Source organism: Populus alba, chromosome 19 (genome assembly GCF_005239225.2).
Source record: "Populus alba chromosome 19, ASM523922v2, whole genome shotgun sequence".
NCBI lineage: Eukaryota > Viridiplantae > Streptophyta > Magnoliopsida > Malpighiales > Salicaceae > Populus > Populus alba.
Window position 1 is genome coordinate 18,589,170 of NC_133302.1, and position 21,324 is coordinate 18,610,493.

The 21,324-nt window shown below is 33.1% G+C and overlaps 3 protein-coding genes across 3 annotated transcripts; 2 read left to right on the top strand and 1 right to left on the bottom strand.

Annotated features, from left to right (window-relative positions):
• Positions 1-837: 837 nt before the first annotated feature.
• On the bottom strand, positions 838-2,425 carry LOC118056519 (uncharacterized). Its single transcript, XM_035068755.2, has 4 exons — positions 1,931-2,425; positions 1,720-1,805; positions 1,245-1,306; positions 838-1,107 (listed from the first exon to the last, which is right to left on the bottom strand). The coding sequence occupies exons 1-4, from the start codon at positions 2,219-2,221 to the stop codon at positions 983-985; spliced, it is 564 nt and encodes a 187-aa protein (XP_034924646.2). The 5' UTR covers positions 2,222-2,425; the 3' UTR covers positions 838-982.
• A 6,853-nt stretch (positions 2,426-9,278) lies between these two features.
• LOC140954152 (tetratricopeptide repeat domain-containing protein PYG7, chloroplastic-like) lies at positions 9,279-11,560 on the top strand. Its single transcript, XM_035068749.2, has 5 exons — positions 9,279-9,437; positions 9,549-9,641; positions 9,734-10,187; positions 10,453-10,599; positions 11,123-11,560. Exons 2-5 carry the CDS (start codon positions 9,610-9,612, stop codon positions 11,402-11,404), a joined length of 915 nt encoding a protein of 304 aa, XP_034924640.1. The 5' UTR covers positions 9,279-9,437; positions 9,549-9,609; the 3' UTR covers positions 11,405-11,560.
• A 6,688-nt stretch (positions 11,561-18,248) lies between these two features.
• LOC118056520 (protein SENSITIVE TO PROTON RHIZOTOXICITY 1) lies at positions 18,249-20,360 on the top strand. The gene has a single exon (XM_035068756.2). The coding sequence runs from the start codon at positions 18,659-18,661 to the stop codon at positions 20,177-20,179; it is 1,521 nt and encodes a 506-aa protein (XP_034924647.1). The 5' UTR covers positions 18,249-18,658; the 3' UTR covers positions 20,180-20,360.
• The last annotated feature ends 964 nt before the right edge of the window (positions 20,361-21,324 follow it).

The following is a 21,324-nucleotide window of genomic DNA, read 5'->3' on the forward strand; positions in this document are numbered from 1 at the left end:
ACCTTATCAGTGTCATCTAGGTAAGTCAAACACGTTTCAACGCCCTGCTGAGTGATAGTGCCATAGATGCCCACTTCCTGGAGGATGAACAATTTAACACCCTCGACTCCAGTCTTTGCGAGGATTGATTTACTTGGGTTTTCATGTGGAAGGATGGCTTGACAGCAAAGCTGCATCCTGAAATCGAAAATGTATGGAAGGGCCGCCTCCCACAACCATATGGAGAGGATGGCGTTCTCTTCACAAAATTAACAGGCAAAATCAAACTATTTAACAGGGCAAGAGTTTTAACAATAATAAAAAAAGAAACAAAACATATCATGTCTACCATTCTCCGTGGCCTTAAATAAGATTAATTCGAAATCATTTAATGATACTCGTATATGTAAAAGGGTAAAGCATTTGAGTTTTTCTTCTCTATATACCACAATACCCAGGCGTAGACTCTCTTGATTGATTGTGAAAAGGAGAGTAAATTTTCATTGAAAGATTTGAGCAATGCACTAATTGTCATATGAAAGAGTCCTTGTAGACTTATTTTTAATAAATAAAGCTCAACTATAAAAGGTGTAGCTCAACTAGTCAGACATTAGATTTACTTATTAGAAATCACTAGTTTAAGTCTCACAAGCCTAAGGGTTACTGGAGGTTTATACGGTTGTTAATTTCAGAATCCGTAAGAATAGTTGAGGTGCACTTAAATTAACCCAAACACCCACATTAATTAAAAAAAAAAAAGCTCAAAAGCCTTCAATACTGGTTCTTACACAAAACAGAAATCCTACTAATCATAGTTGACTAATCTTATTGAAACTCAAATACTAATCACACAACAACAAATTTCAAATAACACTAGGATTTCTCAATGACAAGAGAAAACCCAAACTATCATACACTTATAGAAACAAAAATAAATCCTGCCTCACATTGTCACGGCCACTCATTGCAAGAAATAGTTGGAAACAAGACCAACACCAGAACGCTAAGCCAAAGTACAGATTAAGAATATGCAAGAAATCATATTAAAAATAAATCTCACCTTAAACGCATATGCGATTTGACGCCCCACATCGGTGACGCGATTGTATGAATAATAATAAATGAAATCTACACGTAACAATTTTAGGAACATCATTAGTCAACAGTCTTCTATTATGCTCCCTAATCCCCATCCCCGTCAACCTTTCCTTCCATTCCCATAAAGCAACAAAAATAATAAATGAGAAGATTAAGTTAATCATTACCTGATGGTGATTCTCCTTCATCTAATTCATACTCTGAGCACCTAATGCAACTCCATTGATCACTTCAAACCACAAACACATTAACGGGTGCATAGGTTTTATAAACAAAATAATAAAATCAGTCACTCGACTATAAGTTATTGAACTTTCCTCCTCAACTTCTATTAATTAAGATATCCATTTAAATTTCTTCCAACTTAATATAGATAACAACTAAAGCTGATTTGGTTGGATGTACCCCACAAAAAGTTAACTATTCGAATGTTAATCTACAATGCTTGTATTATTTCCAGCACCAAAAATATCCTGAGAATCTAATGGAAGGTTTTAACATTTAAGTTGCGGCAATTGAGGGATTGTTTTAAAAAGATATATTAAATACTCAGTTTAATAAGTATAATAGTGAATTAAAGAAACAAGATAATAGAACAATGCTAGCAGATTAATTGAAAAAAAAAATATAGCTATTCCATACCATTTCGAGGTGCCTTTCGGATTTGAGGTGCAGACAAGACCTGAAAGCAAACATGTGATCTCTGTAGAATCTTCTTTTGTCATCTCCTATACAGGCAACAACAGTAATAGAAAAACCATTTTATATTTCAACTGCTTAAAACTATAGAATTCAGTTGCTGAAAGAAGTTCATAGGTGAAATGGGATTGAAAATATACATAATGTGACTTACACTGCATTGTCTCCACTGAACGAATTGATCAAGACCATCACCAGCCCTCTCAAAAATTTCAAGCAACTGCAATGCAGACATCATATTTTGCTTATCTGTAGACATCTTGTTCGATGTCATGTTTTGCTTATCCATATGTATCTTTGTCGATTTTCCTAATTGTTGCATCTCTTTGTCAATCAACTTCTCAATCTTGCTCATTAAAAATTGGCGAATCTTACTTCTACCACAACTAGCACCATGTTGACTGTCAAATGAGTCCACAGCCATCAGCTTTTTCCAGGCCACCATCAACAGAGCAGCCACCTTAACCACTCTTCCTTCTCTGGCATAATAGCAAACCAACTCCCCAATCTCCTCAGTTTTGTCTAAGTGCGACTTGATTGTCTCTAGTAATTTTCTCTGTCATTCAGACAAGCTATTTTAAAAACTCTTGATTCCGATAATAATGATCACAAAACAAGGAAAGAAAATACAATATAAAATTTCAAGCACCAACCGAGTCCATTGAACCAAGTGCGTAAAGTAATGAGGTGATTGGTTTTTCAAAAGTCCAATCCCTTAAACAGATATTTTGGCTGCAACAGAATAAACCCACCAATCAAGCAAAAACAGAAACAAAAATGTTTAGGTTTCATTTGCTTATGGAAAAAGGTTCATACCTTTTCCACGTTAATTAGTTTTATACAAGTATAAAAACAAGAAAACATATTTACCTAGAATTAGTTGCAATATAGGAAACAAAGGATCTTTCCCGGTTTAACATAAAAAAAAAAATACAGAGGTACAAAACAAGCAGACCCAAGTTCTCTATTACGTAAAAATCCACATGAAAATCTAGAACATTTTTTTCATAGATAAACACACCCTCAACACCTTTGCAAAGCTTTATTGAGTTGTCTATTAGTTAAATGCAACTATTTGAGATCTCTTAGTTGTACCATAATAATTTTAGATCTTTGTCGAGTGATGCATCAGGCTTGAAATCAATCTTGTTATACTTCATTCCATTGCATTGTTGTGATTGGAAGATTGGATTCTTTCTCCACTTTGCATAACTGCTGATGTTTAAAGAAGATCCCTTCAAAAGCAAGGTACACAATAAAATCAGGCCAAATTTGCAAGATGCACACCCATAATGAAAAGAAAGTTTTGCTCTTTTCAATCAATTTGACATCCTCGTATAAAAGCCACCAAACATCACTCGGTTCATGCCTTTTCAGCCAAAAATCACTTCAGAAAAAGCCCCTTCAAACACATTGCCAAACATAGCATGACCAGAGCATGAAATACACTGCTTTCATTTAGTATTTAGGTGTTCTATAAAATATTTTCTCAAAACAATGCTAGTTGAAAAGAAAATGTTTCCTTCGAATGGAGTATTTTCTAATTTTCCAGTTTTGTGGAAATAAAAAAGATATACTCCCAAAAATTATACTTTATTAAACGAAGCATGCGGTTCGACAATCTTCTATATTTAAAATACAATAATAGTTAAAATTTTCTTTTGTCAATCTGTCGGAAAATAGTGATGAAATTGAGTTAAAAAAACAGGGATTAAAAATGCAAACAACACTCATCTATTCAAAATTTATTCATGTAAATATGGTTAACTTAACTCCTACTGGAAATCAGTGGACAAAGCAGTAAGAAATTATAGGCAACTAATGGAAGAAAAACATATTCAACATGCTAGCTCTCACCACAAATAGAAAACAACAATTTCAACCTTACCAATTGATAGCTTTTTTCTGCATTCTTTCTAGCAATCCATACTTGACCGAAATCCATTAAACTTGGCCATGAAAAACTATGAAAGTTCAAAAAGAAATAAAAAATGAGATAACAAATGAATACCTTTCCTATGGAGCCCAAAAAAAAAAAATGATCATACAAAACAAAATATTAACAAGCAATTCCAAAAGGCAGAATGATCTGAAAAGAAATGATATGTTTGCAATGGCAATCATTAGCCAGCCAGAAACAACATGAAAATCCAACCTTTCAACGTGGTGCATATCGGTGTCCTTGTCATCCAAACAGAAGCCCGCTTCTTGAAGTGCTCGGGCTACTTGTTCTTGTGGCGTCTATAGGGGAAAAGAGGGATTCCATCAAATGAAAATATGTTAATCATTGAAAAATATACAATAGAAAAACATGTTAATACAGTGAATGGTTGTTAGAATCTTACAAGTCACGATTCTAGTCTTATGATTATTCTCCAATCACAAACAAAACAACGCAAGATGTAGGTTGTGGGGTGAATCGCAAGTGTACATGAATAGGGCGAATTGGTTTCGGTTCAACTTTATTCAGTGTAACTAGTTCAATTTTATGAGTCAACTCAAATAGAAACTAACATGGTAATTTTAGAATAGATGGTAGCAAGAGGAATGCTAAGTCTAGAAGGCATGGATGATGACAACATATACATAATATTCTTCTTCGGTAAATCATAATGTTCGAAACAAAAACCAATTAGACATAAATTTTCACAAGGGAAAAGGTGAAAGAAAGCAAGTGTGACAAAGACAGGAGGAGTGACAATCGCGATCAAAAGCAAAACGAATTAATACCATAGCAGCACTAGCATGGGCCAACATATACCAACAAACAATGCAAAGAAATTTCAAGAAAATCATCCAACCAACCTGGTTTTGAAGATAACTCTCAATGGTTTTGCCAGCCCTCTCAAAAATTTCAAGCAATAGTAGGGCAGACATCATCAAATTCTGCTTTTCCTTGCAGCTACTTGATAACTTATCGTCTTCACAACAAATTTCCAGCTTCACTTGAAGAGCACTTAGTCGTGCAAGCTCAGAAATGATGAACTCACGAAGAGTCACGCAATGATCTAGACAACTAGAATCATGATTATTTTGAGATAAAGATGATTTCTTAACCAAGGAAACAGAAGTAACCTTCTTTCGAGCCACCAAAAGTAGAACAGCCAGCTCTACAAGCCTTCCATGTTGTGCATAGCAAAAAATTTCCTCCCCAAGTTCATTTGTCTCCCGAGCAAGCAACCTCACGATTTCCAACTTTGATCTCTGCATTAATAGGGACCAGCAGCAAAATAAATGACTAACCTCAAAATGAAATAGAATAGGCAAACAAATGAATATCCAATGACTTCAAATTAGGAAACAAACCAATTGTGGCAGGCAGAGAACCATAAGCATCTTGTAAATTGATTGATCTGGAGTCAAAATCTTGAAATGAATTAGATAGCTACTGCAGTTGGCATTATATATAAAAACTATGTTAGAGCTTATATAAGGGAGATATACTTGGATAACCCTAAAATTAAGAGAGTGAGACTTTTATTACATGAACATGCACTCTTAAGAAACCACAATGTGAGTAAATTGGAACTTTAATGGCAACTCTCAATAGAATAAAAGAAAAGGTAGTTACCTTAACAAGTGAAGTGAATAATTAAGAGGAAGCATTTGATATTGATTAAATATATCAAACGGGCTCCTGAAATCTGTAGGAGCATTGTGCTTTAGGAATAACTCAACCAATGGAAGACAAGACCTCCAAACTGCCAAATGTAGTGGGGCAAACCCAAAATCAGGATGAACTGCATTAAAATCAATGTGATTCACAACTGCGATTATGCATTTCACTGAATTGAAGTTAAAGAATGTCATTAAGCATCTGATGTGCAATGTCCATGATATCTGGCCTTGGTGGTCTACTGGCCCCTTCAATGTTTTCAGAAATCTGTCTACATCATCAGCGAGTAAAATGGCGGTGATTGGACAATCATACTCGCCACAAAAATGCATCAGACCACAACCATCCTGAGAGAAAACAGTGAAAAGAAAACATATATTACTATTATTATTGCTAACAACAAACAAAAACTTCATACAAGCTAAAATCACCACGCAACGATTACTACTGGTAGCAAAGCCCAAAATCTCTGAGGTAGTTAGTTAAAGTTTCTCTCTTTCGCAAGGCTCATAGAAGGTCTTAGTGGGACCGAAGATTCTGTTCAGACCATGTCGGTCCGTTTATATGTTTTGCTAAAATTTAATTATTTTTTTTTTGTTAAAATATAATAGGATTTGTATGTTTTGGCTCGTTTTGATGTGTTGATGTCAAAAATAATTTTTAAAAAATAAAAAAATATATCTTAGGCATGCATTTTAGCACAAAAAGTTATTTGAAAAGCAACCACTACCATACTGTTAAACATACTCTAACACCCAACTTTTAAACCCTAAAATTGCTGCTTAATAAATAAATAAATAAAGAGTTTAAAAACAAAATGCATACATGGTTCTGAATGTGATTGTGGGAATCTTCATCAGAATCATAATCTTCTTCTTCGAATCTTTACATCCAAAAAATAAAAATAAACTCATCGTAAATAAATAAATTAAACAAGAAGTATGAAATAATATGTTTAAATAAATTTCCTTCGAATAGGAAACGTATAAAAAAAAAAAAAAGGAGTCTTACACTTTTCTTTTGAGAGCTTGGACAAGTGCAGAGACTTTCTTCAACATCGAAGACGTTAAATGAGAAAAGGAGATCGGCATTAAAATATCATATAAACAATCTTCTTTGGTAAATCAGTCACGAAAATTAGGAACAGCAGGCGACGCAGCGCAGGAAAGGCCAAGTTTTTTTATTTTGATGATAGGTTATTAGGTTTTAAATTATACGATTCTTTTTTATTTGTTTCCGCTTCTGCGGATTGCTTCAATCTTATATAGTGAGTTTTGCCTTATAAATTTGCAGCCGGCGCTAGGGCTAACTTTATATATATATATATATATTAAAAATTATAAAATCCAAAAAGCGTAAGATATGGTGTTAGAGCCAAATTCAAGTTTTTATACCCGGACTTCCAGCAAAACCCATAAAAAACATTGGGTGTGGCTACAATACCATGTCTAACAGTATTGGATTTGGCTGCAACTTCAGACCCAAGAGCTCTAGGTATGACTGCAATATCAAACCTAACAGTAATATTTATAATATTAACAATAATATATAACTTGTTTGGCCCAAGTTCATATATTTTTTAATCTTTTCAAAAAACAATTTATGGTTTTTTTATAATAATAATATTTTTTTTCAAATTTATTAATGATAATGATGATGATAATAATTTTGAATTTTTCTTGTTTTCTAATATTACTAATATTGTTTTTAAATTTATTAATTATAATAAACAAATATTATTATTAATACAAATAATAATATTTTTAATAATAATATTATTAATTACAATACAAATAATAATATTAAACATACTCAAGTTTAAGTGGGTTTGGCTATAACATCATATACCACTTCTTAGATGATTAAATCTATTTTGTGTAAGCATTAAAGAATTTCAGTATGCATATAGATAACTTTATAATATGTGTCATGGGGGGTGCGAGCCAACGCGACGTCGTCTGGTGACAGCGAAGGCTCTTGTGGTGCCTCCTGTGTAAGGTATTATGAAGGGTCTTTGGGTTTAATCATAAAATTATAATTAATGTTTAGGAGTCGCCACTTAGTATTATGGTCACTAGAAATCTATGGTCTGCGAGAGTTTAAGTAAGAGACTAGTTGTGCAAAGGTAAAATTAAAAATTGTTGTTGTTGTTAAATTTTAAAAAATATATATATTATTACTATTGAAGAAAAACCATAGATCTAATTTGAATGGTAAAATTAAAAACTATAAGAATTTGAATATTATTAATATTATAAATATTATTAATTTTATTATTATTAAAGGAGCTGGACTTCAGGTAACTTGGGTCTAGTAAGGGCATCATGCCCAAGTTTATTATTATTATTATTAAAATATTATTACTCTTGGATTTGGTATTGCAGCCAGACCCACTGTTCTTGGGACTGTTATTACTGCCAAACCCAATGCTCTTGAGCCTGGCCTCGTAGATAGATCCAGACCAAATGCTCTTGGGTCTTAGTTTATATATATATATATATATATATATATATATATATATATATATATATATATATATATATATATATATATTATGTAAAAAAAATTTAGCCGGTGATGTAGCGTGGGCCACCTAACTAGTATTATTATCACAACTATTATCACAATCAATATTATTATTATTGTTATTATTATTAGCACAACCTTGCTAATATTATCATTTTGTACTATTATTAGCACCAACATTGCTATTAACATTACCATCATTATTAATAATATTATTACTAATGCTATCATAATTATTACTAGCATCACAACTATTTATGTTATCAAAAACTATCACCATCGAGCCCTAGGTTGCTCATATGATGGCCACTAGAGGCTTACATGGTCGTTAACTTCAGGGTCCGTGGAATTAATCGAGGTGCGCGCAAGCTCGCCCGGACACCCACGTTAAACTAAAAAAAAAAAAAAACTATCACCATCACTACAATTATTATTACTATTATTAGTATTATTATTGGTTTCATCCTTATTATTACTATTATTATTTGAATTATAATTATTATCATTACTATCACCATTATTATTGTTGTTGTTGTTATAAATATTGTTCTTACAATTATCACCACCACTACTATCATAATAAACTATTGTTATTACCACCATTATTAACATTATCATTACTAGTAGTAGTATTATTAATAATATTATCAGTATTACTATTACTATTACTATTACTATTACTATTACTAAAAACCATAAAAACTTTGATAAAAGAACAAAGGAAACAAATAAAAAAATCAAAAGAAGAAGGACCAAACTTAAATAAATATTATTACTATTGAAAAATCATAAACTTTATTTGAAGAATAAAGTTAAAAACTATAAAAAACTTTGATAAAAGAACCAAAAAAAAAATAAGGATGAAATCGTAGGAAACAAATAAAATTTATAAACCATCTAAAAAAATAAAAAGATTAAGGATCAAATTCGAAAGATGAAAAACTTAAGGAGGATAAAGTTGAAAAAACTTTTCAATTTGAAGTGATTTTTCTAAATAAAACAAATAAAAAAAGGACTAAATTTGAAAATAAAAAAAGTTCAAGGGCTGTCATGTTTTTTTATGGACATCATGAAAGAGAAATTAATAGAAAAAAAAAAATTGATGCCAAACTAAATATCATCATCATACACGCATTGCCAAAAAAAAAAAAAATGTCAAGATCCATCCAATAACAAAACATTTTTTTCCACCGTAATTTCACTATTATGATCTCCAATAAATCACTCTTACATAGTGATTTTACCACGCGAAATAGTTTCTCTTAAACTATAGTAAGTAAAATTATAACTATAATTATAATATTATAAAAGTTTGCAGCCCAATTTACCTTGAGCCGAGCCGACATCGTTTGGCTATAAAAGTTATCTCTTCCCCATCCCTGTCTTTTCAACCTCCAATTATAGGGTTTAAGTCAAGACGACGTAGCAGGCAGCACTAAAACCCTGAGAGATCCACCCTCCCACCCGCCTGAAGCTCTCCTCTCTTTTCTCTCTTTTTTCAATTTCCTTTAATCAGCAGGTAACTTTCTTCTTCTTTTCCCGTGATATAGTTAGCAGGGTTTGAACTTTTGTCATGTGATTAGGAAAAAAAGAAAGAATGATTACTGATTTTATTAAACAATTTTCTCAGATCAAAATGGGGTTATCCAAGAAGCTGTCAAGGAAATCAAGCAGAGACAGTGACGATTTTGATGACATGGAAAGCGAGCAGCTTCTTACTACCGTTAGTCGTGTTTTGGCCTTTCCTCTGTTGCTTTGCTTAATGGCTGACAGCGATTACGATTTAATTAATCACTGATTTAATTTATGATGCAGATGGAAGATTATGATGATGATAGGGAAGACGACGAAGATGAAGAGGAGGGGGGGTGGAGGACGGCGAAGAAGAAGAGGAGCAAGAAGAAGGAGAGGAGCAAGAAGAAGAAGACGAAGAGAGTGGAAAAGATTGCCTTGGGGATTGTGTATTCAATTCTTATCTTCCAAATGCAACTCTGCAGATTTGTATCATGAGTTTATTTTTCCTTCCAGTGACTGCTTCCTGCCACCCCATATCATTTTCGAAATTGAAGTGTCGAAGAACATCATACTAACAATGGTCATTGTTTGGTGGTTGATTTGCACATCCAATGAGGTTGGGGAGTTATTTGAATCGGGAATCCAGCTCTCTTATCTGCTTCTACTACTAGCTTTGCTTGGGGTTGGAACTTTCTTTGTTATTCGTCAAGTCCTAACGCGTAGAGAGCTCGTCCTTTCTGCTAAAGAATTGCAGGCAAGTTCCTCTTTTTTAATCTGTATTATGCTTTCCAAGAGTTCACTCTTCCCTGCCACTGACATTTATTACAATACCGTCTGGGAAATTCTTAGATATTTAGATGGAGAGGTCAGTTTGCTTAGAAAAATAGATCCATTTAGTTTCTCTTTCACCTTCCCCTGCACTCCCATCTCTTGTTTGATAGTCATAACAGGCATTGGCCATCTGCATTTTGTTTAACACGATCTTATTATCTTGTTGCGTTTTCCCCTTTTAATCTCAGGAGCAAGTAAGAAGTGGTGATGCCACTGCAACTGGGCTTTTTGAACTCGGTGCAGTGATGCTGAGGAGAAAATTGTACCCGGCTGCTACTAAATATTTACTTCAGGCAATTGAGAAATGGGATGGTGATGATCAAGATCTTGCCCAGGTATGATTGCCTTGGGGTAAGTGCTTCTGATTTGACCTAACAGTTTCGTGTATTGTCTTAGGAAATGCCAAGCAACATAATTTTTTTTTTGTTTTCACTAATAAAAGAAGGAAAAAGAAAATTTGATATGCTCAATCATACTTGATGGTCAGGTTCATATATTTAGATTACTGTCTACGAATACATTTACCGAATGGTTTGATGTTGGTTCACTGTATTTTGGAATCACTGCAGTCTGTTACTGCAATCCTTTGCCTGTGTGCACTGACACACCAAGAAAGTTGCCTGCATGACACACTGAGAAAGTTGTCGGGATCTAGTCTTGGTGTTAACCCCTTGCAGGGATGGGTAATCAACTTGCAAATTATGAACAAAGACTAGATAAGAACTGAATATCTTTTTTTCTTGAGCAATTAAGACAAGACAGGGAGTGCCCTAGCCTGTCTTTCGAATCAACATGATAACAATTCTCGTGCATGATATTGATGATGAGTTCCTTTCTGCCTGCCAAATATTTGGATAGGTTTACAATGCCCTAGGCGTTAGCTATGTTCTTGACGGGAAGCTTGACAAGGGAATCAAACAGTTTGAAGCTGCCGTGAAGCTTCAACCAGGTTATGTCACAGCCTGGAACAACCTCGGCGATGCCCATGAAAAGAAGAAAGACCTGAAGTCAGCTCTCAAGGCATTCGAAGAAGTTCTACTCTTTGATCCTAACAATAAGGTGGCAAGACCCAGAAGAGATGCCTTGAAGGATAAGGTACAAATGTACAGAGGAGTTCCCATCAAGTCTAAGGATAGATGAATCTACTAGCTACTGTCCTAAGATTATCAATTTTTTCCTTCTTTATAAATTTTGTCATCTTAAGCAATGCTGAACTTTTCTTCCTCTAACAAATTTTTGTACCTTTTCCAAAAATTATATGTCCAGAATCGAACATCCTTTGCTTTTATATCTGGATGACTGAATGTATAATTTTCAGAAATTGCTATTTTTTTCAAATGAAAAGTCTTCTTTTAGACGATAATGAAACTATTTTCACAACCCCGAACAATCCCGGTCCTTATTTTATCTTTTTCTCACATCACCGCTGAAACAATCCAGGAAAAACATCACGGACAGGAAATTACAAAAACTAGAAATACGATACATGCCACCGGGTTAAATATTTTTATTTTTTATAAAAAAACTATCTATGTAGATTTTTTAATGCATTTTGATAATTCAAAAAATATAACAAATTAAAAAAATATATTTTCATGATAATTATAGTTATCAAACCCGATCTAGGGGTTGATTCAGCCAAGGAGTCGGGTCCTGGATTATATAGGTTGACTCGAGTCAAACCCGTGATGTTCACAAAATAAGAAATAAAAACATGGGGTTGGGAGCTGACGAGTCTAGGTCCAACTTGGGGTTGGCCACACTTGCAGTGCAACCAAACTGTGCAGGTCCATAATGAAAGCACTCACAGGGCCGTTATAGTGCAATCCTCAATGAAAGCACCCACAATGCATAGTAGGCCGTGGCATAATGAACAAATAGTGTAATCCATAGTGAAAGCATTTACAGGACAACTATAATGCAGTGCAATTCACAGTGAAAGCATTCACAGTGTACAGTAGCCCGTGTCACATTTAACAAACAGTGCGGTCCATAACGAAAGCACTCACAAGACAACTATAGTATAATTTACAGTGAATATACTCAAAGTGCATAGTAGATCGCGCTATAGTGAAACATTGATCGATTTTAGTTATAGTAAATTAATAAATTCTAATATAATGTTATTATTTTTTAGATTTTAATTATTGGCCTTAATTGGCCACAAGAGGACAATGGTGACAATATGGATCCTCAGCTAGTGTCTACGCGCTTTAGTCTCATTTTTTATAAGACTATTGTGAGCTAAGATCCATAAGAATGCCTTGATTCTTTCTGGGCCAATCAACTTCCATAGAGAAGCTTGATCATGGCGGTGCCCAGGAGTTTCAACCTCGGTGGCACATGCTGATTGTATAGAAAAGTTACCACTTGTGAAGAGGCCCCATGCAATAAATCGAATCACCATCCATATCAACACAGGGAGGAGGATAGCTCGCCATAGCCATTATCATCTGCACGGGTAATAATGAACGAGCTAATTAAGATTCTCACTTCCATTTTACAGAGGGAGGAGGATAGCTCGCCATAGCCAATTGTCCATGCTCAAATCCATCACCCATGGACTATATATCCGACACCATCAATCAAATGAGGCCAGATCTTACAGATTGCTTTCCATAGCGAGAATCTTTTCCTTTAGCCTGCTATGCTTGCCTCGAAGAACACCTGTCCAATGACTGTTGCTGTCATGAATAATTCCCCAACCTAGTTTCATGATAAATGCCTTGTTCCTTCGAAGACCTATCCCTCCATCTGATCTAGAGTGACATATTGTTTTTTATTTGTCAAAGAACCATTTCAATTCAATAACTTAAGCTGTTAGGTGAGATCCTAGAATATGATTTATATTATTCTCTAATACATCCCCTTAAGTGAAAGCTCTTTGAGCTTGAAACTTGCACAAACTTACATTACCTTATGCTTAATTTTTATCAAATAAATGGGAATGATGAGATTCGAACTCGTGACCGCTTAGTCATTAAGATTCTGATACCATATCAAAGAATCATCTTAACCCAATAGCTTAAGCTGTTAGGTGAGGTCCCAAGATATGATTTGTATTATTCTCTAACACCATTCTGCAAGGCGAGGTCGTCTTCTATGTTCATTTTCCCCGTACAAAATCCTAGCGTATTCTTTCAATGTCAATACAGAGTGATTTCAAGATAAGAGAAGATTGCATGGGATACAAAGGCACTGTTGCTAGGACTGATTTACAAAGAGTTATTCTCCCAGCTAGAGATAAATTCTTCGATTTTCAACTGGCCAATTTCTGATTGCATGATCTCAATAATATAAGCATAGGTTTTGTTTATTAACCCGCAGGTCCTCCGTTTTAACGGAACCACTCTCACGGCTGATGATTCTTGCCAAATTGGATGAGATAATTTGTGGAAAAAAAACACCATCGTCTTTGCAGTGCTCACCTTCTAGCTAGAAGAAGCACTGGACATATTCAATCATTGCATCACACTTTCCAACTGTATTTCACTAGCTTTAGCAAATAAAGACATGTCATATGCAAAGCATAGGTGAGAAACTGGATGCCCCCATTTGCCTACTTTAAAAGGCTTCCAAGACGCTTCCTCCGTTGCTTTATAGATAAGTTGAGATAATCTTTACAGACACAGAACAAATATATAAGGTGAGAGAGGATTTCTTGACGGATTTTAGCTTTAGTTTTGCTTGTAGTGAATGAAGTTGGAAAATCTAGCTAGAAAATATGGGTATTTAGGGAAAAATAATAATTAAATTAAGAAGAAGAAGAAGTTTTTTTCAAGGCAGCAAAGAGACTTTTCCCTAAAGAAAGACGCCAAGCTTTAGAGTGAGCCTCACCCTTTTTAGATTTAGAGTGAAGAAACAACAACGAGATGGCTCGGATGCAAGAAATGCTGCTTTAGAAAAGATTGAGGGTGAAATGCAAGAAAAGCCGAAGTTGAACTGGGAAACATGAATTTTATGTTTAAATTCAAATAACATCTCTGTTTGTTAGAATATTATATGCATGAAGAAGGAAAAATAGAATGTTATGTTTAAATAAGATTTTATTTAGAAAATTAATTAGTCGTTTAAATTGGGAAACATGAATTTTCTATATTATGTTTATATATATATATACTTTAAACAAATAAACATTTTATTATTATTTAGCGAAATATTTAGGTTATACCTATATATATAATTAATATCTAATCAATATTGATATCAAGAAAAAAAATTAAATAAATAACCATATATATATATATATATGTCAACAATATTCAAAAAATAATTTTCATTTGAACATGTTTCAAATTTTTAAGACTTCAAAAGTTTTACAAAAACACGAAATATTGGATATATTCTCCTCTTTTCCGAGAGAGAATGGAAAAGAAAGCTGAAGATATATAAATAGATAATGAAAAACTATCTTCTACAATTACAAAAACTCCTTAAATTCCTACATGACATTATCTTTATCAATTTTTTAAAATAAAATAGAATCCATGATCAAGTACGGATGGGAATTTAATTGAAAACTCTGAAACTTGACAGATAGATACAAAAATTTACTTAAAAATTAACAATATATATATATATATGTTGTGTTTAGGTTTGCCCAAAATTCTAAAGAACCATTCATCAGAGATCAAGCGATGTTTATGTTAATGCTTAATCACTTTCACTTCTTTTAAATAGCAGAAAAACTACTTATAATAAGAGCCAAATTATTAATTTGGTATTTTAAACAGTGTAAATATGGCATTTTTCATATGTGCATTCCAATGAAAAAAAAACTATTAAAAAAAGCTAATTATATTTTAATATATTTGCTATTAATTTAATTGTAACTAACTAATATGACTCTAATTATTATTTTTAAAAAAATAAAAATATATTAAACGAACTGACTCTTTCTGTGGAGATGCCAAGAGGACAATAGGATTATGCTAAAGGTGCCTTTAAAAGAATGAGCAAGCTTTTTTTTTTTTCTTTTTTTTCTTCTTTTGATGTTATGGGTTCGCATTCTTTTTCCTCGAAAGGAAGCACCAACGGCTAATAAGATCATGGTCCAATTTTATTTATTTTTATTTTTTTTATTATTTTTTTTCACATTTTATTATGTTGCTTTTCATGGACTTCGTTTTCAAAAATTGGATTCTCTTCCTCTTCTTACAAACAGCAGCATTATTCAGCTTATCCGCTTCCCGTCATTGCATAGGTCATTCTATGAAATCACAAGCAGGATTCGTCTATGAAATTAATTTGTCACGTTGTACCAATTACATGGCCATATGTTGGAGCCATGTCTATTTTTTATTTTGGCCCACAACTCAATAATGTTTTAAGGTGCGTTGAATTTAAAAAGAGGGAAAATTAAAAACAAAAAAAATAGAAGCTATTTTGATAGGGATGTTGTGCGCATTTTAATAAGTGGATGGTCAGTGTCATAATATATTTTTGGATTATTTCTTTAAATTTATTTTTTAAAATAAATAATAAATAATAATAACAAGAAAACATTTGATTTGACAAAAACATGTTAAGAACAACTTCAAAGTTTATGGTCTATTTTTAAGAAAATTTCTTTTTGAAAAAAACATCGAGCTTTGAGACTTAATTGATTAAAATCATGAATAAAATTAAAAAAAATTAAAAATTTAATATTTAAATAAAGATTAGTTTTCGTAAATTCAAGACTAACAATAAAACAAATTGGAGGCTGATGTAGAAGTTTGGTTAGGTAAAATTACATTAAATCAAAAGTTTATAATCAATTAAAGATACAATTGCAATTATTAACCCGAACTTTTTTTATAAATCAAAATGGTTTTGTTTTAATTATAAAAACAATTAATAAGATGTAATTATTTTTTAACCGATCGAACCTGTCAAATCAATCAAGTCATCAAAGTTTTTAAATTTTTAAATTTTTTCTTAAACTGACTTGATTTTAAGTCTAAATTAGTCGGATTTTAGCCAATCAAATCAAGTTAGATTTTAAAACTGTGCATCCTTTTTATGTCCATGTGTCGTGAAATATTAGCCAAATGCAAACAAAAAAAAGCCTCATGCATAGCAGAAATGAAGTGATTGACAGACATCCTTTCCTTTCCTTTTTTTTTTTTTGCTTGTACGCGGAGGCGCGATAGCTTCAAAGTTTTTAGCAAAGTGAGTGAGTGACAGCCACTTTATGTTGCGGATGAATCTTATGTTGAGGATCCAAGGCAAGGCAGAATGCAACACATTTTAATCTTCCTAACATTTTCGAGATGGGTCAAGAAAAGTTTTTTTTTTTTATATATATAAAAAAATCTAATCTACTTACACATATATAATTTATTTTTACTGAATTGTTAATTTTTATTTTTATTTTCAAGTATGACAATATGTCACACAAAATTTAAGACTAGTTTGATGGTCGATGGATTAAAAATTATGTATAATAGCATAAAACTAATTAGTTTGTGATTTTTCATTAAAAATCTGAATTTTTTTTATTTTATCCTTGCATAAATGATATCAATCATTCCACTAAATTCTTGGGACCATTTCTTTATTTCAAAATATATTTATTTTATATTTTCCACTTTTATTTTTTTATCGGACTTATTATCGTTTCATGATAACATTTCTGATTTTTAATAGCACTTGTACCATCATTCTTGCCTTTTCTTTACATTATTATTTCTTATAGTTTATTCTTTATTACAACACTAATTTCTTGGGATCATTTTTCTTATTTTTTTATTCATCGAAGCTTGTTACTGATTTCACCAACATTACGAATTATATACCCAAAATTCATGATTCTATTTTCAACTTCATTAATACTTTTAAATTTATTTATAGAGGTCATCTCCTTTGTTAAAAATAACATATTTTAATATTTTTATCATTTATTTATTTTTTTATCCTAAATTTTCATTTTACGTCGAGGTCTTATTACCATCAATCCTATATTTACATGAGAGTTTACACGAAGGGCCAAACTTAACCAAAAAAGTATAACTATTTTTTGAAAAGACATTAAAAACCTCTTTTTAGTCCATCAAGTTTGAAATCATACATATTTGATTTTTATTGTTTAAAGGTTTTATATTTTATTCTAAATTTTTATTTTTATCATGTTTCATTTATTGAATATTAATAAAGGACAAATAATCATAGAAAAAAGAACAAGAGAGGAAACATTCTCGATCACCATATTCCAACAAAAAAAACCAAACTTGATGTCAATGAGTTCATCTTAAAAAAAAAAGAAAAGAAAAAAGGATTGAGTTGGTTTTTTTATTTAAATATGCTGAAATTAAAAAATTAGATCACGACATGTGAGTTTTGTTTTGATTTGATTTTATATTTTTGAAACTAATTAGAGGGTGCTTTAGGATTACAAATATTTTTATTGAAGTTTCTATGATGTTTTAGATGAAAACAAGTTGATTTTTTTTTTTTAAATCCAAATATATGAAATGTGATTTTCCAATAATCGGATGTGAGCATAAATACTCCGGTGAATGACATGTTGGTTGTTAAAAAAAAGAGAAGACTAAATCAGACTAAAAAAAAGAAACATTATCTTTTTGTTTCTCAATGAGCAAAACTCTTTGATATCAAAGTACGCATCCAAAATGCAGACATATTTTTCTCTTACATTATTAATTAACTTGAAATCATGGGTTGACTATTATTATACTATTTATCACAAAGTTGTCATTTGTCACTTAAAAATACTAAAAAAATTATATTTTTTTCCAATCTCCTAGACTAATAATAAATAAATAAATAAAAGAAAAAAAAAAGAAAAAAAAAAAGGAGGTGGTGTAGCTTCCTGGTAACCTCCCTCCCCCTCCCCCAGTTGACCCTCCCCCAATAAACATAATCCTGAAAGCCAGTTAATAGATTTATTAAATTATTGACATTATTGTTGAAGTCCTAGAAAGAGAAAGAAAAAGAAAAGGTAAAAAACACAAGCAGAGAGCAAGTCAAGTGCAATGCACACGAGTGCAGATGCATCTAAACTCTAAAGAGACACAGTGAGAATCTTCCTTGATCCAATGAAACTTCACAGAAGTTGTCTTTTTCTTTTTCTTTTTTGTCAATGCGCCACTTATACCATGAGTGACCCAACCAACGGTTCTGATTAACGGGGTGCCATCAATCAAATCAAATCAAAGTGCTACAAATAACAGTCCTGATTGATGGGTTTGATTTAGTTTTGGTGATACTGTACCCTCCATGGTAGCAGAGACCTTTGCTGGTATAACATCGATGCTGTTAGAGCACAATTTTTCTTTCTCAAAATATATGGAGCAGCCGAGTTGAAGGAAGGTCAAAGTGTGTCTAGCTAAGATCCCAGCTTTTTGTTAGCTTTGATTCCACATACAGTGTGGAGAGGAGAGGAGAGGATATATGTATCTTAAGGATAGGCTATCTGTAGATGTATGGGCAGATGCTTCATCCTCCGGTAATGAATTGCCGGGAAGGATGTCCTCGGAGAATCCACCCTTCACCGATTTCAATTTACAGCAACAGCAGAATCAGCAACAAAAGTGGGAGGACAACATAATATCACCACCTTTCGGAGGATTCAACCAAGCATCGGAATCTGGATATTTGCTTCTTTCCAACCGCAACAATCAAACCAAAATTCCGGATCATCAAGAAGATGGAAAAAGTATTGAGACACTTGAAACAAACAAAGTCCAAGACTGGGATCCAAGAGCCATGCTTAGTAATCTCTCTTTTCTAGAGCAAAAGATCCATCATCTTCAAGATTTGGTGCATTTATTTGCTGGCCGCAAAGGTCAGGGTCTTGGGGGACAGGATCAACTCGTAACTCAGCAACAGCAGTTTCTCATAACTGCTGATCTCACTTCAATTATTGTTCAGCTGATCTCCACTGCAGGTAGCCTTCTCCCATCTGTGAAACATACACTTTCTACAGTCACTCCTAATGGACAGCTTGGGCAGCTTGGTGGACTTCTTTTTCGTCCTGTGGCGGGCATGAATTGTAGTCCAAAGCCGCAACAAGGCAGTGGAAGAAAAGTTTCCGATCAGTCCGAAAAGATGGACGTTGCTGGTAATTGTGGGACTGACCAGACCAACTTCATTGAAGAACATGAAACGAAAGAGGAAGAAGATGCTGATGAAGGAGAGTACCTTCCACCTGGTTCCTATGATATATTACAACTAGAAAAGGAGGAAATACTAGCACCACACACCCACTTCTGCACAATATGCGGGAAAGGGTTCAAGCGCGATGCAAATTTGAGGATGCATATGAGAGGCCATGGTGATGAGTACAAAACCCCTGCTGCACTTGCAAAACCCAACAAGGAATCAAGCTCAGATCCAGTGGTTATTAAGAGGTATTCCTGCCCCTTTTCTGGCTGCAAGCGTAACAAGGATCACAAGAAGTTTCAGCCTTTGAAGTCTATTTTATGCGTCAAAAACCATTACAAGAGAACTCATTGTGACAAAAGCTACACCTGCAGCCGATGCAACACCAAGAAATTCTCAGTGAGTGCAGATCTTAAAACTCATGAGAAGCATTGTGGCAAGGATAAATGGCTTTGTTCCTGTGGCACAACATTCTCGAGGAAAGACAAGCTTTTTGGACACATTGCTCTGTTCCAAGGCCATACTCCTGCTATTCCTCCCGAGGAAACTAAAGGACCAGCTGTGTCATCTGATAAAGTGGACGGGAACGAAGCATCAAATAAGGTCGGAAACATAAATTTCAGCTTTGGCTCTCATGCTGCTACCGGAAGTGGGGCTCAAAACGTTATGGAAGTGAACGAGGATGCTGATGATCCTTCCAGTTGTTTCTCACCGTTGAACTTCGATACAAGTAATTTTGGTGGGTTCCATGAGTTTCCGCGACCTCCATTTGATGATTCAGAGAGCTCATTCTCTTTTCTTCTTTCTTGATCCCGTAATTACAGTCAGAAAACCGGCGGGGAGTCTACTTCTAGTAATAATCTTCAATAACATATATAGTTATTTTAGTATTAGCTCATGATCATGGATCTCAGATTTCAAATCCTAGTACATTTGTAAGGTGAGGCTGTCCGATGTAATTTCATGAGTTCAAATAAATGCTTGTTCTTCAGCCATTTTCTTAATAGTAAATTTTGATACTGCAGCTTTATCACAGGTTCATACTTCTTGAAGCCCCATGGTATCTCAACATGAATTTTAGTTTGATAACAGCCAGATCTGTGATAGTTTTAGACATTATAAGATACACTCGTGATCATTCATTATATACTTCTGACTAATTTGGAACACGAGGCCTTTCACTGATGATGTCTTCACAATTTAGTAAACAACTTTTTCAGATGCCCAAAGAATTTCAAATTGATAAGCGAAAGTGTTTTGGTATGCCACGAAGTCTAGAGTAACTTCAAGAGATATTCGGCTTTTTTCACCGCTAGTTGATGGACTTTGAAATTGTTGGAGAAATTCCAGATCGTGGTTCGTGATCTCTTGCGAAACAAGTCTTGGGTTTGGACATGGTTTGTCCTAGCCCAACTAGGAGAGGAATTGGCTTGCCTGGGATAGAAAAGAAAAGATATAGTTTTTTAAACTTGAACATTAAATCAAATAATTTATTGTAAAATAAAATTATAAATAAAAACAAAATATAAAAGTAAATATAATTAATTATAGAAATTATTTACTGGTAAAAATCAAACTTTACAAAGTCGGTATCAATAATTTTTTAAAAACTTTTTATATGTATAATGCAACACAAATATTATAGAACTTTATTTTTTAAAAAACCACATCTCCACTGCAAAATGTAATCTCATTTTTCCATCCATAACCTTAGCTTTTAATATAACATCAGCTTGCCTAATTTCTGATCTCTTATAAGTTTTTCAAGTTTCCTAATCTAGTGCAGGATAAAAGCTCATATGCATGTTTGGTAGATACAACAGATAAATCATATGCATAAGTGAAAAATAACAAATCATAAGAATCTTCCAAGTTCTAGTGTGAAGGGGGCTATATTTTGTAAATAGAATAGATTAGTCTTTGTTTGTAAGAAATATAATCTACTTTGATGTTTT

Excerpts from the sequence above, each read along its gene's own strand:
- LOC118056519 (XM_035068755.2), bottom strand. The coding sequence starts at position 2,221 with ATGGTGGCCTGGAAAAAGCTGATGGCTGTGGACTCATTTGACAGTCAA. Across the intron at positions 1,806-1,930 it reads TTCAGTGGAGACAATGCAGT|GAGATGACAAAAGAAGATTC; the intron begins GTAAGTCACATT and ends TTGCCTGTATAG. Across the intron at positions 1,307-1,719 it reads CCGAAAGGCACCTCGAAATG|TGATCAATGGAGTTGCATTA; the intron begins GTATGGAATAGC and ends TGTGGTTTGAAG.
- LOC140954152 (XM_035068749.2), top strand. The coding sequence starts at position 9,610 with ATGACATGGAAAGCGAGCAGCTTCTTACTACC. Across the intron at positions 9,642-9,733 it reads GCGAGCAGCTTCTTACTACC|ATGGAAGATTATGATGATGA; the intron begins GTTAGTCGTGTT and ends TTTATGATGCAG. Across the intron at positions 10,188-10,452 it reads TTTCTGCTAAAGAATTGCAG|GAGCAAGTAAGAAGTGGTGA; the intron begins GCAAGTTCCTCT and ends TTTTAATCTCAG.
- LOC118056520 (XM_035068756.2), top strand. The coding sequence starts at position 18,659 with ATGTATCTTAAGGATAGGCTATCTGTAGATGTATGGGCAGATGCTTCA.